Here is an 18,155-nt window from a genome sequence, read left to right as displayed (position 1 = left end):
ACAGTTTGATCCTTTTTAATTTCTGAGGAGGATGGACCTATAATTCTTACAAGGATTGCAAAGGAGGGTACTGCTGCTCTTGTAATACTAAGTGGAAAGAGGATATCAATAACCCTATATGGAAAAAAATGTCTAACAGAAAAGGCTGACAAAAACATTCTATAGATACCTGAGTAATGGAGTCTTTGAAGATTCTGTTAGACTTTCAGTACATTCCAACTGCTTCATGTTTGCTTCATGTTTATCTCCCAGTTTTCCTTGTTCACTTATTTCTGTTCTGCTGGAGGTTAACCTACATGTCACCTCCTCTTGACTGGATGCTAAATTGTGAAATGATGCTTTCTCTGAAGTTTCACACTGGTTTCTCTCATCTACTGGTGAAACAGACTCAGACAGCGAGGCAGAAGTAACCACATTTTTCTTTGCTGAAGCCCCTGGTTTTTGAAAAGGATTACCTGTAAAAGAATAGAGAGTAATTAAGAAACTTCAGTTAGTTGCTTTCACTGATAACACCACAGTCCAAAAGATGAGTGTAACGTTAAAGTGGCTTAAAAGATGAGGGCTAATTTTTTTTTCCAGTTTTTTGTCTTTTGGTTTTTGAAAGCACCACTAAGATGAAAGAAATCCACGGTCTACTTTCAAAGTCTGTAAAGTCTTACAGATGTTATGTGGAAAAGCTGGAGAAGTTTAGTTTCACAGCTGCACCCCCAATCTTTACAGCATACAACAGAACTTAGTGAAGTTGTTTAAAATTCTCTCTTTCAAGTTTACTTCAGAACCAAGTAGTTCTCCAAACCCTTCAAAGGCTCAGCTGATTGAAAACTGTACTGTCAGGATTTGCCTGATTAAGTAGTGCTTGTATTTTTTAAAAGACTAACACAAAATAGAAAATGAACTGTGTTATAGCATGGTAACATTAACACCTTTGGTTATTAGCACTCTCTGGCAAGGGAAAATATTTGCTAAGCAGACAATAACAGGTTTGGTCTAAAAATCTCCTGAAATCCACAAGTAGAACAACTACAGCATTGCTCTCAGAACCATTACAAACCATTACTAAATTAACAGCCAGCTAGGTAATACAACACATCTATTTTACAGCAGAAACCATGAAACTGAGGTGTTAGGGTGTTACAGGAAAAATTCCTCTCTCGTTTTAAGTTAGCTGCAGACAGGACCACTAAGGATAATGACAAGTATCAAGCTGTGGTAGTATCAAACTAATCTATGCATTTAGATTCGTTACAATTTGCTTTTACAAGTTTAAATTTACCTACCAGAAGTTCTTGTTTGAGAATTTGTGGATTTACTTGAATACCCCTGTATTGAAGAAAAGAAAAGAAAGTTATTTATCTCACTATTCAAGAAACAATAAAAGTTGACAGAGGCACATCATGCATGTACACTTCTAAAAACAGGAGTGATAAAGAATAGATCTTCAGTAGAGTATAATTCACCATTCAGCTCATTTCCTGAGCAGGCTTTCAAGGTGTTCCCATGAGAAATGATTCAAGACAAGGATGTCAAGATGAGTGGTCAATGAAGGAGGAGCAGTTTTATCCAGTCCTTCCGAGAAAAGCTCTCTGAAACGTATGTGAAATTATTGCTCATTCCCTGACATAGTCACACTACAAAGTCCTAGTCTGGTCACAGAAATTAATGGTAGTCATCCCAACAACTGGGTCATTTTCAAAAAGCACACCAGGAAGCCCAAACAGGCAGGCCAGTCTTTCTTTGCAGGTAGACTGTGCCCACTAGGACAAAAATGTTACGAACATATTTAACAACTTCTTTCTGTAATAGACACCATCAGGAACCATTATGTTATCCAGTTAATCTATCTGCCAGTCATTCAGTAGACAGTTAGAATTTTCCCTCCTGCAATGTTGCCATCAGAAAGGCTGTGGTGAATGAACCAAATAATAAGATGTTATTACCAGCCTGCATACTAGAAAGCCTAATAAAAATATCCAAGAACAAACAAATTCTCAAAAAACAAGTCAGAATCAACAGTCTAAAAACTGCTTTACCATTCAAAGTAAAAAGCAATCTATGAATGTCAATTTGCCTTTGTACAGCTGCACAGATAGTACAGATTAAGTCACTTTCTTCTAACTCCAAAGATAGTTAAAATGCTCTACTATACATTAAGTGTTTAGTACCTACACTATGCATAACGACACTGCTACCAAATTACCTTCTCACCTCACAAGGGTCTTCCATCTTACTCTCCATCAGAGTAGATACGGTTTTCTTGACAACAGGAAAAACATCTGCAGGCTCAGCAGCTGACCTTTTTTGAGCTGTCTGCACCAAACTTGGAGCAGGCTCTACTGAAGCACTCTGTTGTTTGGTTTCCGCACTGCTGTTTGAATATTCACCACGTTCATCAGCCTCAGCTGCTGAAGATCCAATGCTGTTTATAGAAAGTCATAATTGTGACTTGTTAGGGTTTAATCCAGCTAGCAGATCAGCACTGCACAGCCATTTGCTCCCTCCTCCCCAGTAGCATGGGCAAGAGAATCAGAAAAAAACCCAAAACTCGTGAGTTGTGACACTGACAATTTAATAGTTTGAGTCAACTGTCCTGCCTGTGTTTTCTCCAAGGTCACTGTGCACCCCCAGACTGGTTGCTGGCAGGGAAGCACAAGAATCAGAAAATGCCCTGTCCCTTTACATACTGCTCAGCAACAACTAAAATGTCAGTGTGATATCAACATTAATGTCACGCTAAATGACATGTCATGCAAAGCCCAGCCCTACATCAGCCACAAGGAAGAAAAACTCAATCCCAGCTATAACCAGGACATTGCTGTATAATAAGCCAAAATTCACCTTGTAGAGCATTTCTATGTGGCAATTATACATGGATCTTTGGTAATACTCATTTCACTTAAGAGTCAGTATTGGCTTCAAGTGTTCAGTTTACCATAAAGAAACATTTTGCTGCACTATTTTAAGGCAGGTTAGAGAAATGAATTTTTCTAGTTACAGTCAAAACTAATTACTTTAGAAGCTATTCTATTTGAACTGCATTTGATACTTCCATAAAAGAGTAGACTAACTGCCCTAAATAGTCCAAAAATACAGTATTATTTGTACACACAGCTGAACCTTGCCTCTCATCCTCTCCTTGTCCTTCCAAGTATGATTCCAAAAGGACTGTGACATTTCAGGAAGCAGCAGAGATTAGGGAAACAATGTAAAGCAGTGACACAGAAGACATACCCTAACTCTGCCTGTCAGAAATTCTGTTTATCACCAGTAGTTCCACAGAAGTTAGAACTCTTACACAGTGTAACCAGAATTCACTCTTAAGGATCTACCCATTCAATAACAGGGCAAAGTCCTCTTCAGTGCTGGAGCATCAGACCTGTTGTTTTTACCTGAGAACTTGCATAAATACAGGAGTACTTTATAAAGAATTACAACACTTACTATAGCTCAGAATTTTTCCCTTGATTTTTTTCCCCTTCTTCTCAAGCTGAACAGATATCAATAATGTTGAAATAATTCATTTATCTTGCACTGAAGAATACTCCTAGTCCAGTATACACTGAAGCTCAAAAATATTTACCTCTCCACTTCAGCCAACCTGGTTGCACTTGATTTCACTGGGCTGATAAGTATCGGTGCTGGCAGTAATGGCTCTGAAGTTTGTTCCTGCAAAGCAGATGCATCGAACTCTTCTGAGTCAGCAAGGATTTCCACCAATGTTAAAATGAATGTCTGTTCTTCTTCCTCTGGACATCTATGGTCATCATTCACTACCATAATTTTCCAGGGAAATAAAAAAGTAACAGAAGTCTATTATTCAAGTTTAAAATCATACCATTCTCTTCTTTGTGCCCTCCCCACATTGAGTAATGAGCATGTAAACCTCCATGAAAGAAGACACTGGGGATATCCTTCACAAAATATGCTCACTTTCCTCTCAGACAAGATACTTATCACTCTCTGGAGCTCATTCATTGCAGTGGAATCCTTATAATCCCTCAGAAGAAAGAGTATTGAGAATGCCTAATAGGGATGAAGCTTTTAAGATGGGTGTACTAAGAATAAAGAACAACGTGTTGTTTAATCAACCCTGTGTAACTGTGGTTGTCAGATGGCTCTCTGTCTCTAAACACTGCTGTCACTTTCTTTAAGAGACAGAAGTCTGCTGCTGTTTTTTTTTGTGGGAAGACTAAGACACCGAAGACCTAAGTAGTACCATCATAAATGTGATAAATGAGAAATAAAACTTAGTCAAAAAAATGGGCATTATCAACTGCCAACTGCCATTACAATGAATTTTAGGAGACAACATTTCTAAAGGTTTTTTCAAAAATGTAAAGCAACAGCATTACTCTATTACTTAAGACAGCTCTAATTTTTAATGATGTAGAGCTGTTACTGCAACTTCAACTCATTTTGATTTTTTGCCTCATTAAAGATGATTTAAAATGCTCCGCGAGACTCAAAAACAGAGCAGCGGAGCGACAGACATCTGAAAATAAATATTAACCCTACTTTTTGCACATGCCTGGGAATTTGGCAGGAAGACTGCAGTCTGCATGAAGAAAGCATTTTGGGCTTCCAACACTGATTTTCCAATATCTTATCCAAGTATTAGTTCCAATCCTCCAAGCTCAGTTTTAGTTTATCAACAAACACCTTTGCACCATGCATTACTTTTAAACAGCAGCTGAAGAGGAAAGTTTGTTTTCTTCCGTTATTATCCCCTCTTCCTGTCTTCTTCTTGCTCTATACTTGCACAGCCCAGCCCACCTACTCATATTCATTGACACTGGCATTCACTGCAGAATTTCATGAGCCACTGTAGCTCACTAAGCCACTGGAAAAATACACAGGCTTTCTCCCTCTACCCCTTCAGTTTTTGAGAGGTAAGTGAGTCAGTCTCACAAAGAGCACTAACACTAAACCCAGCGGAGGTAATTAGCAGGTGCTCGCTGCAGGGAGGAAAGAGAAGAACTTCCCCTTCTACTGATATCTAAGCTTGAGGAGTCATCCATAAAGTTTCCAAGCCTAGTATGCACTAATGAAATTTCAATCAGAGGCGAGAGTGAGGAATGGCACTAAGCTACCGGTCCTTTTGTTTGTTCATTAAGTAGATCATTTAATCATAACAACACTTTTTTTTTTAATCTTTGCACCACTGATACACAAGTTTTTTGCTAATTAAAATATTAGTGTGCATTATACCTGAAGTCTCTGCTGCACTGCTTATATGTTGCTGTTCACAATCCTGAGCACGTGTTTCATTCTAGAAATAAAATATTTGAAATAAAGCAATATGGTAAGCTTGACACTACAAAACAAGAAAGAAACAAGGCATGTCAAACACTGAAGAGCCAGAAAACCTAAAATTGCGTTTTCTCAGCTTTTACTTCTAGGCATTTTAGGCTGAAAGATAGCAGACCAACAAGTACAATATGTAATTTATGTGCAGCTCACTGTCTGTCTGTATGATTTCTTGAAATTAATTTATATTTCCCACTGCACAACTCTGTCACTGATGATTCACATAACAAATTGCTCTAAGAATGTAAATTCCCTCAACCATTACAAAACAGCTGAGTGCCAAAGAGAAGCACCAAGCTCTGCAACACACCTAGCCTATGTCTTCTATTGTACGTACCTTTGCTAAGAAAAGGAATACTCCACTGCAAGCTGCCTCCTCCTACCATTTCTGCAATCCATTATGAGCACAGTCTTTTTTGTGCTCTGTTCTAATATGACACATCTACAGGTTGCACTGAAGAAACGAGTTACTGTTCTTCAGCCATTCCACAGTAACTGCAAGTACATTGGTACCAAGCAATGCTGGAGGTCTCAAAGGAAGTGTGAATGACATCCCCCTCAGGAAAAAATAAGATACTTATTTATGCTAGAACAGCATAAACCACTGCAAAACTGAAGATGTGAAACACATACATAACCATGGCCAAATAGGTATATGTAAAAGTTAGTTATGCATAGAAATGGGAAGGAGTACAGCAAAGGATGAAGTTTATTTAAACAAAATTAAGTTTGTTTTAAGCAAAGCAAATGAAAGTGACAACGAAAATGCATTGTCTCTGCTGTATATAATTTTAGTTTAAATATATTTAACAAGAGGCCAGGCTGAACGACACTGGAGTCACAGGTACTTCTTCCATCGAGACCCTGAGAAATTCTCAACATTTTGCTAACAAGTATCATTTATTACTGAAACCCTAAAAACTGAGGGTTGTTAGAATGACTAAATATAACTATACTTGTGCAAAAGAAAAAAAAAAAGATTTAATTCACCATCTGAAATAACAGGTCTGTAATACAGAGTTTGAGAAACTGACTGTAATTAAAAATCCAGACTGTAATTAAATTACCTGAGCAAAGCTGCCTGTACATTGACTGTCCTTGGCAGGACCAGGATTTTGAACAGCTGGTCTGTCCACAGAACTTTCATCCAGATAATCCTGTAGTCCAACGTGAGATTTCTCACATTCTGCTGACAAGTTCCCAGAAGTTCCACAAGCATCTTCCATCTCTTCCTGTGTTCTGTTAGATACATATCCAGGTAGTTTGAAACCAATTAAGAGTACCCTCTGTATGGGCTAACCTCTGTGTAGTATGATTCTAATTATGCATTTAATGTGAAGCCCATATATTTACCTGTTTAAAAATTACTGAAGAAAATGCATAACCTTCAAACAAATCTACATGAAGTATTTCAGTAAAATACCTCCCTAACACCACTAACTTGAGACTTTACTAATAAAGGCACGACCAAGCCAGAAAGCTCAGAAGCTCACTAATGCTTTCAAATTGATCAATTAATTACAGTTTCCTTCTAGACACAGTTTAATGGCAGACAGTTAAATAGCAAGCTGATTATAAAGTACTGAAACAGCAAGCACAAATTAATGTTTACAACCAAAAAGTCTTCAGGTGACATTTAAGAAATAAAAGCCTTAAAAACAGAAGTCTAAATTAAATTTCTATGCATTAACACACATGCAATGTTCATAAGCATACAATTTCCACCATAAATGTGCTACACATACACCTCAGCTGCTTATTTTAGAAGACCCTAGGAATAAAGCCAGTATTAGCTGATGATTTCTTCCTACCTCCCTTTGTTGTCCATTTGCTTGACAAGATCCATACCAGTTGCAAAGTTCTGCAGCACAGAAGTATCCCTTGAAGTTGGTCCAGCTCTGACCTGTTCCACTTTCTGTGTTTCTGCAGTAACTCTCGAGTCCATGGACTCTAAGATACATAAAGTTGTATTTCAAGATGAGTTACGTTACGTCATTTGTGCACAATCCTGTACATAATTTTTACATGTAAGTTCTTGTATTTAACGTGTATGTATGCAAACTGCATAAACATACATATTGAAGTTTATTCTTACACACATCATCTATATTTTATATTTTAAAATGTTGGTATATATATACAGGTTACATTTAATGTCTCATATTTATGATATACACATGTATCATTTTGCCTTGATATTCTGTGCTCTTTGCCAGTGCCAAAGAGATAATTAGGAACTGAAAATGTGAACACCTTACACACCACTACTTTCTGTAACTGCATTACAAAAAACAAAACTATTCTGCACATCTCCCCTTTCCATCAAAACGATGGAAAACAAAGACAGTAATAACAGAAAGAAAGCACACTGCATTGTACTTCTGACATTGGCAGCCCAGTAATTGATTTTCACACTTCATTTAATTTTAAATTGAGGCTTTTGTTTATGTATAAAACTACAACAAGTGAATATCTCATATTATAGCATTGATGTGTAATCTGTGAACAGGCATTGAAAAAGTCCTTTCAACTCTAAGTTTTATGTTATAAAGAGCCATGAATCCACTAGAAATAACTATTTTCAAAACCCCAGGATAAAAAACAGGCTTACCACTTTGAATGCTGTCTAGCTGCTCCATAACTACATTTGTATTAAGAGGTTTCTGAATTATACTTTCATTAGACTTCAGTACTCCTGTATTTGACTTCTGGAGACTGCCTCTTCTCAGTCTCATACTATTCTCCATAGGCAGAGAGTTATTGCTAAAGGTAAGAAGGAGAAATGCCATCAACACAGCTCTTGACTTCTTGAAAGCTATAGCAATAAGATAAAATTACCATTTTCAGCAGTGATGTACAAAAAAGATGAGAGAGGTAAAACAGATGCTAATGAACAAATGAAATACAGCTGACAGAGCAGGCACTGTTTGGCAGAAAAAAAACCAAAACAAAACATCAGCTACACTGGTAACTACTGGAACAACTGAGTTTATTGCACGCTAGTATGTACTCTACCAAAATAACTGAAACACTTAAAAATGTGAGATGTCAGTGATCTAACACTGATCACATGCCATTAAGTTCTGGTTAAAAATATAATAAAAGAACTGTTGAACTTAAAGTAAAAGCTTCAATTACAGTGTTAAGAAGAGTCAAGCTGATAATCTGTTCAACAGTCAACAGTCTTCCAAATAACAGAACATGATGATCTCTAGATTTCTTCTGAAAAAGTGTCCCATCAAGCTATTTTAACTTTTGAGAATATTTGAGTAAAATTGAAGAACACAGTGATAGAAGATCACTGCTCCTTGAGATCCGTTTGTTCTACACAGTAGAACACAGCAGCAGTGACACTTAAGCAATTTGCCTTGGCCCAGTTACCAATAAAGTACTTTGGGAAAATGATCTTAATGATTAGCAGCAATTTCATACAAAAAAATTTCTATCATTTTCCACTCTCAAACTTAAATTAACTTCTGGAGTGAAGAATAAATTTGACATTCTCAAATCACATACCAACACCTCAAAAATTACAAAGAAAAGAAAAGGGTGGGGGTTCCATATTACATGGAAAATTATCTAAGCTGAAGAATTTTCACAAAAGCCAGACTGCTTGCAATTCAAGAAAAAAAAATCCAGAGAGAGCCTTGCAAAAGTAAGCAGTGTCAGATGATCTGTCTCTATAAATTAACTGAAGTAATTTCACCTGGCATCTGTTTCATTTTTCTCAGAATATTCTTCAACACCTGTTCCTGCATCAGTGCTTCGGTCTTCTACTTTAACGTTGCTTCCATCCTTGCAAGGGACACTGTCAGAAGTCGCTGAAGAAACGACATAGTGATTAGGAGCTCTGCTCTGATCTGAGTCGTCCTGGCTCACAAGGCTTTTGGCCACGTTGAGTTCATCTTGTGCAGGTAACACGCATGTCCATTCTAGTTACAGTAGCAAACAAAGCAGAACAGCAGAATTTAAAAAGTTAATTAATATTCAAGCAATGGAAGTAGATGATAAATTCTATATGAAAATCTACCAAAAACTAGACTAAAAGCCTGTTAATTTAAGGTTACAGCTAGTCAGAAGGAAAGACCTACGTTTCAATTTAAAGGCCTGGAAAGATTACTTACATCCATTTAACCCCAGATCCTCTTTTTTGTCCAATCTGTGCAGCCAACACAGATCAATTAAAACATATCCTTCCTTAATTAGCTCTCAGAAACACAGTGATCCAATTGGTACTATCAGTAAGGTGCTTTGCTTTTTCCATCCCAGCTGCAGTGTCTAGTCACCTAGTGTAAGTATGTGCTACAATTCAGCAGCACCAAACACATAAAAGACTTGCCCTCCTGCTATGTAGGGAAGTTCTGCAGCTACTGCTCTGTTCCTCCTTAGGTGGATCCAGAATGCACAAGGAAGACTCTGTCTCATAAATCAGATCCTACCTTCAGTGCTTGCTTTTAACTGGAACGTTGGATCACCCATTGCAAGTAAAGTCATGGCAGCTTCAGTGCTTCCATCACTAATTCCTACAAAGTTGTTCAAACACAAGTTAAAAATCACAAGTACACTTACAAAAAAATTCATTTACCCACTCATTCAAAAAGCATTTGATGTTATCATTCATGCAGTGCAGAATGTATTTTTTAAATTGTTGCCATTCATGAATTAAGATACTCATGGACAGATGGCAATTCTCATCCACTAAATTCAGTATTCCCTGAATGATCCTCCCTGAAGGAAGTGCAGTCTGGAAGACATACGGTGGAGAAGGCTTATGTTGAGGAGTTGGTTCGTGAAGAATTGTTTCTCATAGGAAAGACCACGTACTAGACCAGTAGAAAAGCATGAGAAGGAAGGTGTGGCAGTGGTCAAGTAGTATGGACTGACTGCAGCTCCTTCTACCTCTGTTCCTGATTAGCACAGAGCCAGGAGTGAAGGTATCGAGTTGAGTGTGGGAAAGGCCAGGACGGGAAGAGTGGTGGGGAAGAGATGTTTTAGTCTTCTCCGCATCTCACCACTCAACTCTGCTTTTAGTTAGCAATAAAATAAACTTTCACCAAGTCAAGTCTGTCTTGTAAAGTGATCTCTCTGTCTACATCTTAACCCATGAGGTTTTCCATCTTATTTTCTCCCACTGTCCTATTAAGGAAGAGAACTGACAGAGCAGTTGGTTATGCATCTCATGGCCAACCATGCCACCACAGATGGAAAGGGGGGAAGTGTTTAAATGCAGATATTCATAATCTGTAGCACTGAACTATATTCCTGTTTAAACTTCTATTTCCTAACTAACTGGCCATATAAAACTAAACATTTCCATCCTCCAAAATTATTGTACTGAAATGAATCAAAGCAAGACAGTAGACTTTCCTTCCTCAAACAAGACAGTAACCCTGCCAATATCAAGTGCTACTTACAAAGACTGAGAATGTATTTAAATTCCCAAGTGAAAGCAATCCTGAAAAGCAATAGATCTGCAAGGGTTTGATACGTATCTCCTATGGAAGGAGTATTTTCTTCTGGTCACAGTCCAGTTAGAAACCATACAGGGGACAAAGCTGTGACTCTGCCCACTCTTATCACTTTGTGACATATCAAGTAAGCTGTAAGTTGGGTTTTGGAATTAGATGATATTTAAGATTCTTTCCAACCAAGCCATTCTATGATTCTGTGGTTTGTAAAGTTTCCTCCTCTCCCAGTACAGATAACTGCAGCATAGGACTCAGAAAATGCAGTCCCACTCCAAGAAACAAAACTTTGCAATGCTGGGTCCACCTACCTAACAGCGAACAGAAGAATGTAAATAGTTTAAGCCTTTTCAAAAAACATGAAAGAATCCAGTACCTCATGAGCATTTTTTTCCTAAGATACATGAATTTTGAAATTTTATCCATGAGTAACCACAAATTGGTAGCATGATAAAGGGGAAGACATAGACAAGATAAATGCATATCTACCTTTGTCTGCTTCTGGACTTTCATGCGCAGTTGCTTCCTTAAACAAAAAGAAAAACATGTCAGAGATTTACATAAAAATCAGTCCGCAATTTTAATCTAACACATACTGGTTAATTCTCTGCCCAAAGGTCACCCTGGCTTTAAAATACTATACTACAAGCTGACAGTATTTTACAGTTTTCCATATCTATACTAGCACAAGCAGGCCTGGAAACCAGTCAGAGGCCACAGCTTTGTATCTGCTATAAAATAACAGAGAGAAAGGAAAGTGAAGGAAAAACAGAGGGTGAGGAAACAATGGGTATTTGTCTCCCTCATCAACTGGATGTACGAGCAGTAAAGAATGCCATAATAATCAATAGTTTCTGAGAGATGGTTCCCAAAGCACAAAGAAGATGGCAGTGCTGAGTACAGTGTTGAAAAAAAAAAGGATTCTTACAGCTGGTAAGGTGTTTCCTTTTTCCTCCTCCTGTATGGCTGGCTGGACAGATACATGAGAAAGACCTTCTGCATTAGTAGCCACTGGCACATCTGGGATATTCACAGATATATCCAGCTGTAAAAATTAGTTTGAAAGCATTTCAGTTCATCAGCCCTGACAGAAAATCTGTCAAATACGTTGTTTTTTTTTCCAAATAAACTGCATGCTTAGCAGATACCGAACATTTAATGGGATCCCTCTATGAATCACAGAATCACAGAGTAGAATCATAGACTCAGGTTGGAAAAGACCTTAAAGATCACTGAGTCCAACCACAACCTAACCATACTACTCTAACTCTAATAACCTTCTGCTAAATCACATCCCTGAGCTCCACATCCAAGGATGTTTTTAAACACAACCAGTCACCTCCCAGGGGAGCCTATTCCAGTGCTTAACAACCCTTCCAAAAAGAAGTTTTTCCTGATATCCAACCTAAACTTACCCTGGCACAACTTGAGGCTGTCATCTGTCATCAGTGAGAAGTGACCAACCCCCCTCTGCTGTAAGCACCTTTCAGATATTGGAAGAGAGCAATGAGGTCTCCCCTCAGCCTCCTTTTCCCTGGACCAAACAGCCCCAGTTCCTTCAGTCTCTCCTCACAGGCCACATTCTCCAAGCCCTTCACAAGTCTTGTTGCCCTTCCTTGGTCCTGCTCCAGCACCTCCATGTCCTTCCCGTACTGAGGTGCCCAAAACTGAACACAGCACTCAAGGTGAGGCCTCACCAGTGCCAAGTACAGGGCAGGATGAGTTCCCCAGTCCTGCTCACCACACCATTCCTGACACAAGCCAGGATGCCATTGGCCTTCTTGGCCACCTGGACTCACTGCTGGCTCACATTCAGCCCACTGTCCATCAGCACACCAAGCTCCCTTTCCATCAGGCAGCTTTCCAGCCACTCCTCCCCAAGCTTGTAGGGGTGCCTGGGGTTGTTGTGACCAAAAAGCAGGACCTGACACTTGGTGCTATTGAAACTCATACAGTTAACCTTGCCCATCGATCCAGTCCATCCAGGTCCCTCTGTAGTGCCTTTCTCCCTCAGGCAGATCAACACTCCCTCCCAGTTTGGTGTTGTCTGCAAACTTACTGACAGTGCACTCAATCCGCTCATCAAGATCATTACTAAAGATGTTGAATGGAAGCAGCCTAGTAGTAAACCAAAAGGAGAGCAGGAAGCACTTTCCTTTCTAGTGTTTGTTTTATTGAGATGATACTAAGTCTCGCTACAGTCTTAGAGTTCTGAGTCTAATTGTAGTTTAAAACCACAGCTGAACATTAGGCCTGTACGCTTAGCTATAAAAGTGGTCCACAGAAGAGGCAAAACATACAGCTTTTGAAAAAATAATTGACAAAATGTAGGGACCACAGCCTTTGGCTCTGCCCATGCCAAATATAGCAGGATATCCCTTGAAAAACCTCCAGACTGTGGAAGAATTGCACTGGAGCATAGAGAAGGAGTGGAGTCTACTGCTATGTCAAACTCTACAGCCTGGACTAAAGGGATACAGGGCTGGGTCTTATAACAGATATACATTTAAACTTAACCTATTATTTACATTTTATTTTACAAGAAGTACTATAACAGGAACCACATGAACAGAAGACAAACCTCCAGAGAAACCAGAAATTGTACTAGTGATCAGCCTGAGCCAGCTCTGGCATCAAGAATTCAATGTAACACACCACTTCAACTGTCCTCAACAACCATAATAATAAATGGAACACAGGTCATGGGCTAAATGAACTCAGTGGATATATGATGGACATTTTATGGGGGTAGCCACAGACCAAGGGAATGTTATCCATGTATGTATCGAAGGACTAGAAAAGAGGTTGTGGTTAAATAAGGATGCACTAGATAGTGTACAACAAGTGAATGACAAATATTATGAAATGAAGGGGGGTGAAGGTTGCACGGAGTATGGGTAGGATGAAGCTATAGGAGGAGGAGGAATGAGGCGTTTTTGACAGTGTCTGTCTTCCCAAGTAACCCTTATGGTTGCATAACTTTACCCTGCTGTTCAGGAAGCACTCTGCTGGTGGAAAGTACTGAATAAATTCCTCATTTCGCTTTGCTTTCACATCACCTATGGAACTGTCTTGATATCAACTTTCTCACTTTTATTCCCAGACTTGACAGAGAGGGGAGTGAGGAGGAAGCAGCTGGGTTGATGACTTGTTGTTGGTTGGGGTCAATCTACCACGCCACTAAAATTCCCTGATGGCGTGGCAGTGGCAGAAACCACACACACAAACTTCTCTCTCATTCCCTAACATTCAAATGTAGAACTGAAATGCTCTATTTGCTCAATCCTAGGCTTCAAAACATGCGGTAAGCATGTCAGGCTGTGCCTAAATTCAGTCCCAAATAAATTACCTGGTGAGCACCCTGCAGACCTACTGACAGTTCATAACACTACCTGGATCTCAGGCTGATGTAATCTCACTTGAAACCAAGTACATGTAATCAAGTAAACATCCTTGCTACTGTCAACACTATTCTTAATGAATTAAACTAAACTGGGATGAAAAGAAAACAAGTAATAGAAATTGCAATTAGAATAAAAGCATCTGTTTAAACAAACAAAACAAAACGTGTACACACAACACAACTACATTATACCTCTTCCATCGTTTCCTCTATCTGAACAGGAACAGGCTTAGGAGATCTCAGACCTACAGGAACAAACACTGGTGCTTTGTTTACTTCCTCTAGAGCAAAACATTCATCTTCATCATCAGGCTCAAAGTCATTTGCTTCCTCCTCATCTTCTTGAGAAGCCCGGAGGGTCACCAGGCTGCTTGTTTTTGAACTTCTCTGCTCCTTCACAGGTTTCTTTCTGTGGGCAGTTCTCATGCTTTTGTCTCTAGTAAAACTTGATTTCAATTCTTGTCTTTGATTCCCCGTCTCACAGGGATCAGCCTCACATTCAGTGGCAGAAGATGAACCAGTTCTTAGCTCCAATCCATGTTTTGGTAATGCTATCTGTTTTGATGACCTCCTATATTGCCTTTTAGAACACATAATAAGAGCACATAACATGAGTAAGTTAAAAATAATAATCAAGTCTAATACAATCAAAAACATTAAAAAAGAGACACCACAAATCAAAACTCAATGAACAGAAAAGGAGAAAAGGATCACTGTGATCAAGAATACAATGCTGGTACTTCCTGACACACACTGGCAAAAATGCGTTCAGATATTACTCCATCTGAAAACCAAATCTTCACATATGCAGAAAGCATATTAAGATTTTAAGTATACAGAAAGCAGTTTCAGAGTGCTGAAAAGCTGCATCATAAGATCTGCAAGATATGGAATTTTTTATTAGAAATAACTTTCATTTGAGATAGGTGAAACTTGCAGACTTTTTAAATCATAGAAACTTCTCTAGTTTTCCTCTGCTGAAAGTACAGTAGAGAACCGAAACCATGAGATTTTAGTTAATCTTACTAATGCCTAGAAACCAGAACTGTTAGCTGAGAACTAATTATCTGCTCATGTTTCTCAGAACACAATCTCTTTGAATTAGCTACCATCTCCATCCTCAACGAGATGGTCACAATTGCTCTTGGCAACAAAAATAATTCCAAATTTCACCCTTAAAATAGCTTCCACAGATAACTGAAACCAATGGGAAATGAAACCAAGTACAAACAGAGGGCACTTTCAGCACAGTTTGTTTAGATAAATCCCATAATCCCTTTGTCCCCAGTATGGGTATTTTAAAGTCCTCCTTTTAAAATCTGGAACTTTTACTGAGACCACAGTGCAGCCCAGGGTAGGCTGGTGAGAGTGCAGGCTGTTCAGTTTATGAAGCTGCAAACAAAGGCTATAGGGATATCTGCATGCATCTGGAATGGGTCAGGTGGAAGACAGAAGTGCTAACATCCTGCATGTGTTCTCACACACACACTCTTCAGAACTATGGCTAGTTATTAAGGTCTAAGCACAGAAACAATCAGTTGAACATGCAAACTAAAATTAGTTGTTTTACCTCATCTGATCGTCTGATTTTTTTTGCTGAGGTGCAGAAAGCTGAGAATCTTCTTGTTCTACTTGACTCTCGTTCTCTACTGGTATCTCTGGAGACTGAAGACTATTCTGCCTGATTCTTTTATAGGCTGGTTTCTCAACAGAGTCCGTAAAATCATGTTTTCTTGTAGACTCTGTGAAGGAAGCTGCTTCTTCTGTGTTACTGGAGTTTTCCTGAATAGAAGAGACAATTGCTATCATACTAAGTACATTTTTAAACTCATTTTAGTAATAAAAGAATTTGGAGAAGAAATTTTGAAGTTCTTGAGCACGTTCAGTTGCATTCTTCGTATCAGCTGCAGCACTCAGTATCATCAGCAAACTTGCTGAGGGTGCATTCAATCTTACTATCCAGATAAAAATGCTGAAAAGCACTGGTGCCAACATGGAATCTTGAGGGAAACCATTCAGAACCAGCCTCTACCTGGATATGGAGCCATTGTCCACAACACTCTTGCTGCTACCATCCAACCAGTTCCTCATCTACTGAATAGCCCACCCTTCAAATCTCTATCTTTCCAATTTAGAGATAGGAAAGTAATGTGGGACAAACAAAGGCCTTCATTTTTTTTCTGTAGGTTCAAGGAGCCTCAAATTTTGCTCATATACATTACTTACTGGCATAAAGTTCCTACACATATCTTTTCATACAAAAAAATCTGCTTGGATAGGAATAGAACTGTCATTTGAGAGAAATGCAATTCTACTTAAAAATTCAGTAAGCATTATTTCCACCAACTACAGGTACTTAGCTAAAAAAACTGAAAGATTTTAGTAATCCATCACAAAAACAAGGACCACCAAAAAAAAAACCAAAAAAACGCTTTACTTTATATGCCACAACTTTTGACAGAATAAGAATCAGTATCAGATTGCTCAGGACTACTGAAGAAGTTGAAGCAGAAAAAGTCTGATCTTTATTCGCATGCATATCAACTTAATTTGATTAAATTGATCCATACTTCCAGAAAATTTGAGTTGTAGGTAGTATTGGATATTACAAATGGGATATTACCTTACTATCCATTATTCAATGGATAACAAACATCAAATTCAATGGCAATGGTATTAGCATGCATATGATAATCACTGAATCAAAGAATGGCTTGGTTTGGAAGGGACCTCAAGGATCATTCAGTTTCAATTCTCCTACCACAGGAGGACGTACACTGCACGTACACTGTAAAACTTTAGTCCACACCTTACATTAAATATTTCCTAAGTGTTTAGATGTTAACTCAGCATTATTTCCAATTGTGAAGCATAAAGAAAAGGAAAGCATCACCTTAACCATTTCTATTTACATACTGGACTTTTATGTCATCTATGAGTTCTAAGAAGCTGAACACAAGAACTGAAGCACATACAGGCTCAAAATGATGAGCACTTACCACTGATGCACCTGTTTTTTCTAACAAATGCTCTTCTGTATTTCTAGTCTCAGCACTGTCTTCGTCTCTCCTGTTTCTATCTTCTTCAGAATGACCCCTTTTTCTATGAGCTCTTGTTAGGTTTGGCTTTGGGTTCCTGACAGATACCCTTGCTTGCTGTGAAGGTTTTGTATCACATTGATTACTCTCTTCTCCAGAACTTAATTTTTCATTAGACCTAGAAAAAAATATTTTTTAACTTTCACTTTTCAGGCACCACAAAATACAGTTAGAAATGAATTCAAGTCTTCTGCGTATTTATTTATTCACTTAAACAAAACAGAGTCAGATCAGCGTCACAAAAGCTAGTTACAAAAGACCTACTGGCTTCAGGGATCAATACTGGCTCCAGTCCTCCTTACTGTCTCATAAATGATCAGGATGAAGCAGAAGAGCCAACCCTCAGCAAAACTGCAGATGACAAGAAACTGAGAGGACTGACCAATATGCTAGATGCTCACACTGCCATCCACAGGGACCTGATCAGGCTGCAGAAATGGGCTGGTACCTAGCTGTCCAGTCTCACAGCTTGCCTGGGCTGCACTGAGTGAATAGGTGTTGTCTCAGGCTGCATATGTTGCTCTGAAAGTAATGCCTCCTATTTATTTCCCAAGAAACTACCAACTGCTACAAAGTGCACAAGAACACTACTTGATGGGACAAATTCTAATCTACAATTCACTATTTTTCAGCTCAGTCACCACCATTAGTCACACATTTTCACTAGTGATGAAGAAGATCCTGCGTGCCCACAAAAAACTGCACAGAGGTGTCACTGATACTGCTGTACAGACACAACATCACCATCACTGTGCTCACATCTACTGTGTGGTCTCCATAAACGTTCAGTATGTGTTGATGAATGTCAATGGCTGCAGATTTTTTCTACATGAAGAAATTCAATTCCATTCCTTAGCTTCATTCGCACTTTATGTCAGACACCAT

The 18,155-nt window shown here is 38.7% G+C and overlaps 1 protein-coding gene across 7 annotated transcripts in view; it reads right to left on the bottom strand.

Moving 5' to 3' along the window:
- Positions 1 to 18,155, bottom strand: part of BDP1 (B double prime 1, subunit of RNA polymerase III transcription initiation factor IIIB) — a 62,259-nt gene that overhangs the window by 4,909 nt on the left and 39,195 nt on the right. For 6 of the 7 annotated variants that reach the window (XM_048932072.1, XM_048932074.1, XM_048932073.1 and 3 more), the window contains exons 24-38: positions 17,172 to 17,388; positions 15,743 to 15,954; positions 14,365 to 14,752; positions 11,698 to 11,814; positions 11,259 to 11,295; positions 9,744 to 9,827; positions 9,011 to 9,236; positions 7,916 to 8,067; positions 7,116 to 7,254; positions 6,372 to 6,543; positions 5,206 to 5,266; positions 3,578 to 3,767; positions 2,206 to 2,416; positions 1,278 to 1,320; positions 170 to 455 (exon numbers count right to left, since the gene is read on the bottom strand). In XM_048932072.1, coding sequence (XP_048788029.1) covers positions 170 to 455; positions 1,278 to 1,320; positions 2,206 to 2,416; positions 3,578 to 3,767; positions 5,206 to 5,266; positions 6,372 to 6,543; positions 7,116 to 7,254; positions 7,916 to 8,067; positions 9,011 to 9,236; positions 9,744 to 9,827; positions 11,259 to 11,295; positions 11,698 to 11,814; positions 14,365 to 14,752; positions 15,743 to 15,954; positions 17,172 to 17,388 — 2,535 coding nt within the window. Of the gene's footprint in view, positions 1 to 169; positions 456 to 1,277; positions 1,321 to 2,197; positions 2,417 to 3,577; positions 3,768 to 5,205; positions 5,267 to 6,371; positions 6,544 to 7,115; positions 7,255 to 7,915; positions 8,068 to 9,010; positions 9,237 to 9,743; positions 9,828 to 11,258; positions 11,296 to 11,697; positions 11,815 to 14,364; positions 14,753 to 15,742; positions 15,955 to 17,171; positions 17,389 to 18,155 lie in introns of those variants that run through there. The other variant, XM_048932078.1, reaches the window with a different exon arrangement.

Source organism: Lagopus muta, chromosome Z, assembly GCF_023343835.1.
Source record: "Lagopus muta isolate bLagMut1 chromosome Z, bLagMut1 primary, whole genome shotgun sequence".
Taxonomy (NCBI): Eukaryota; Metazoa; Chordata; class Aves; order Galliformes; family Phasianidae; genus Lagopus; species Lagopus muta.
This window is presented reverse-complemented; position numbering and strand designations above follow the sequence as displayed.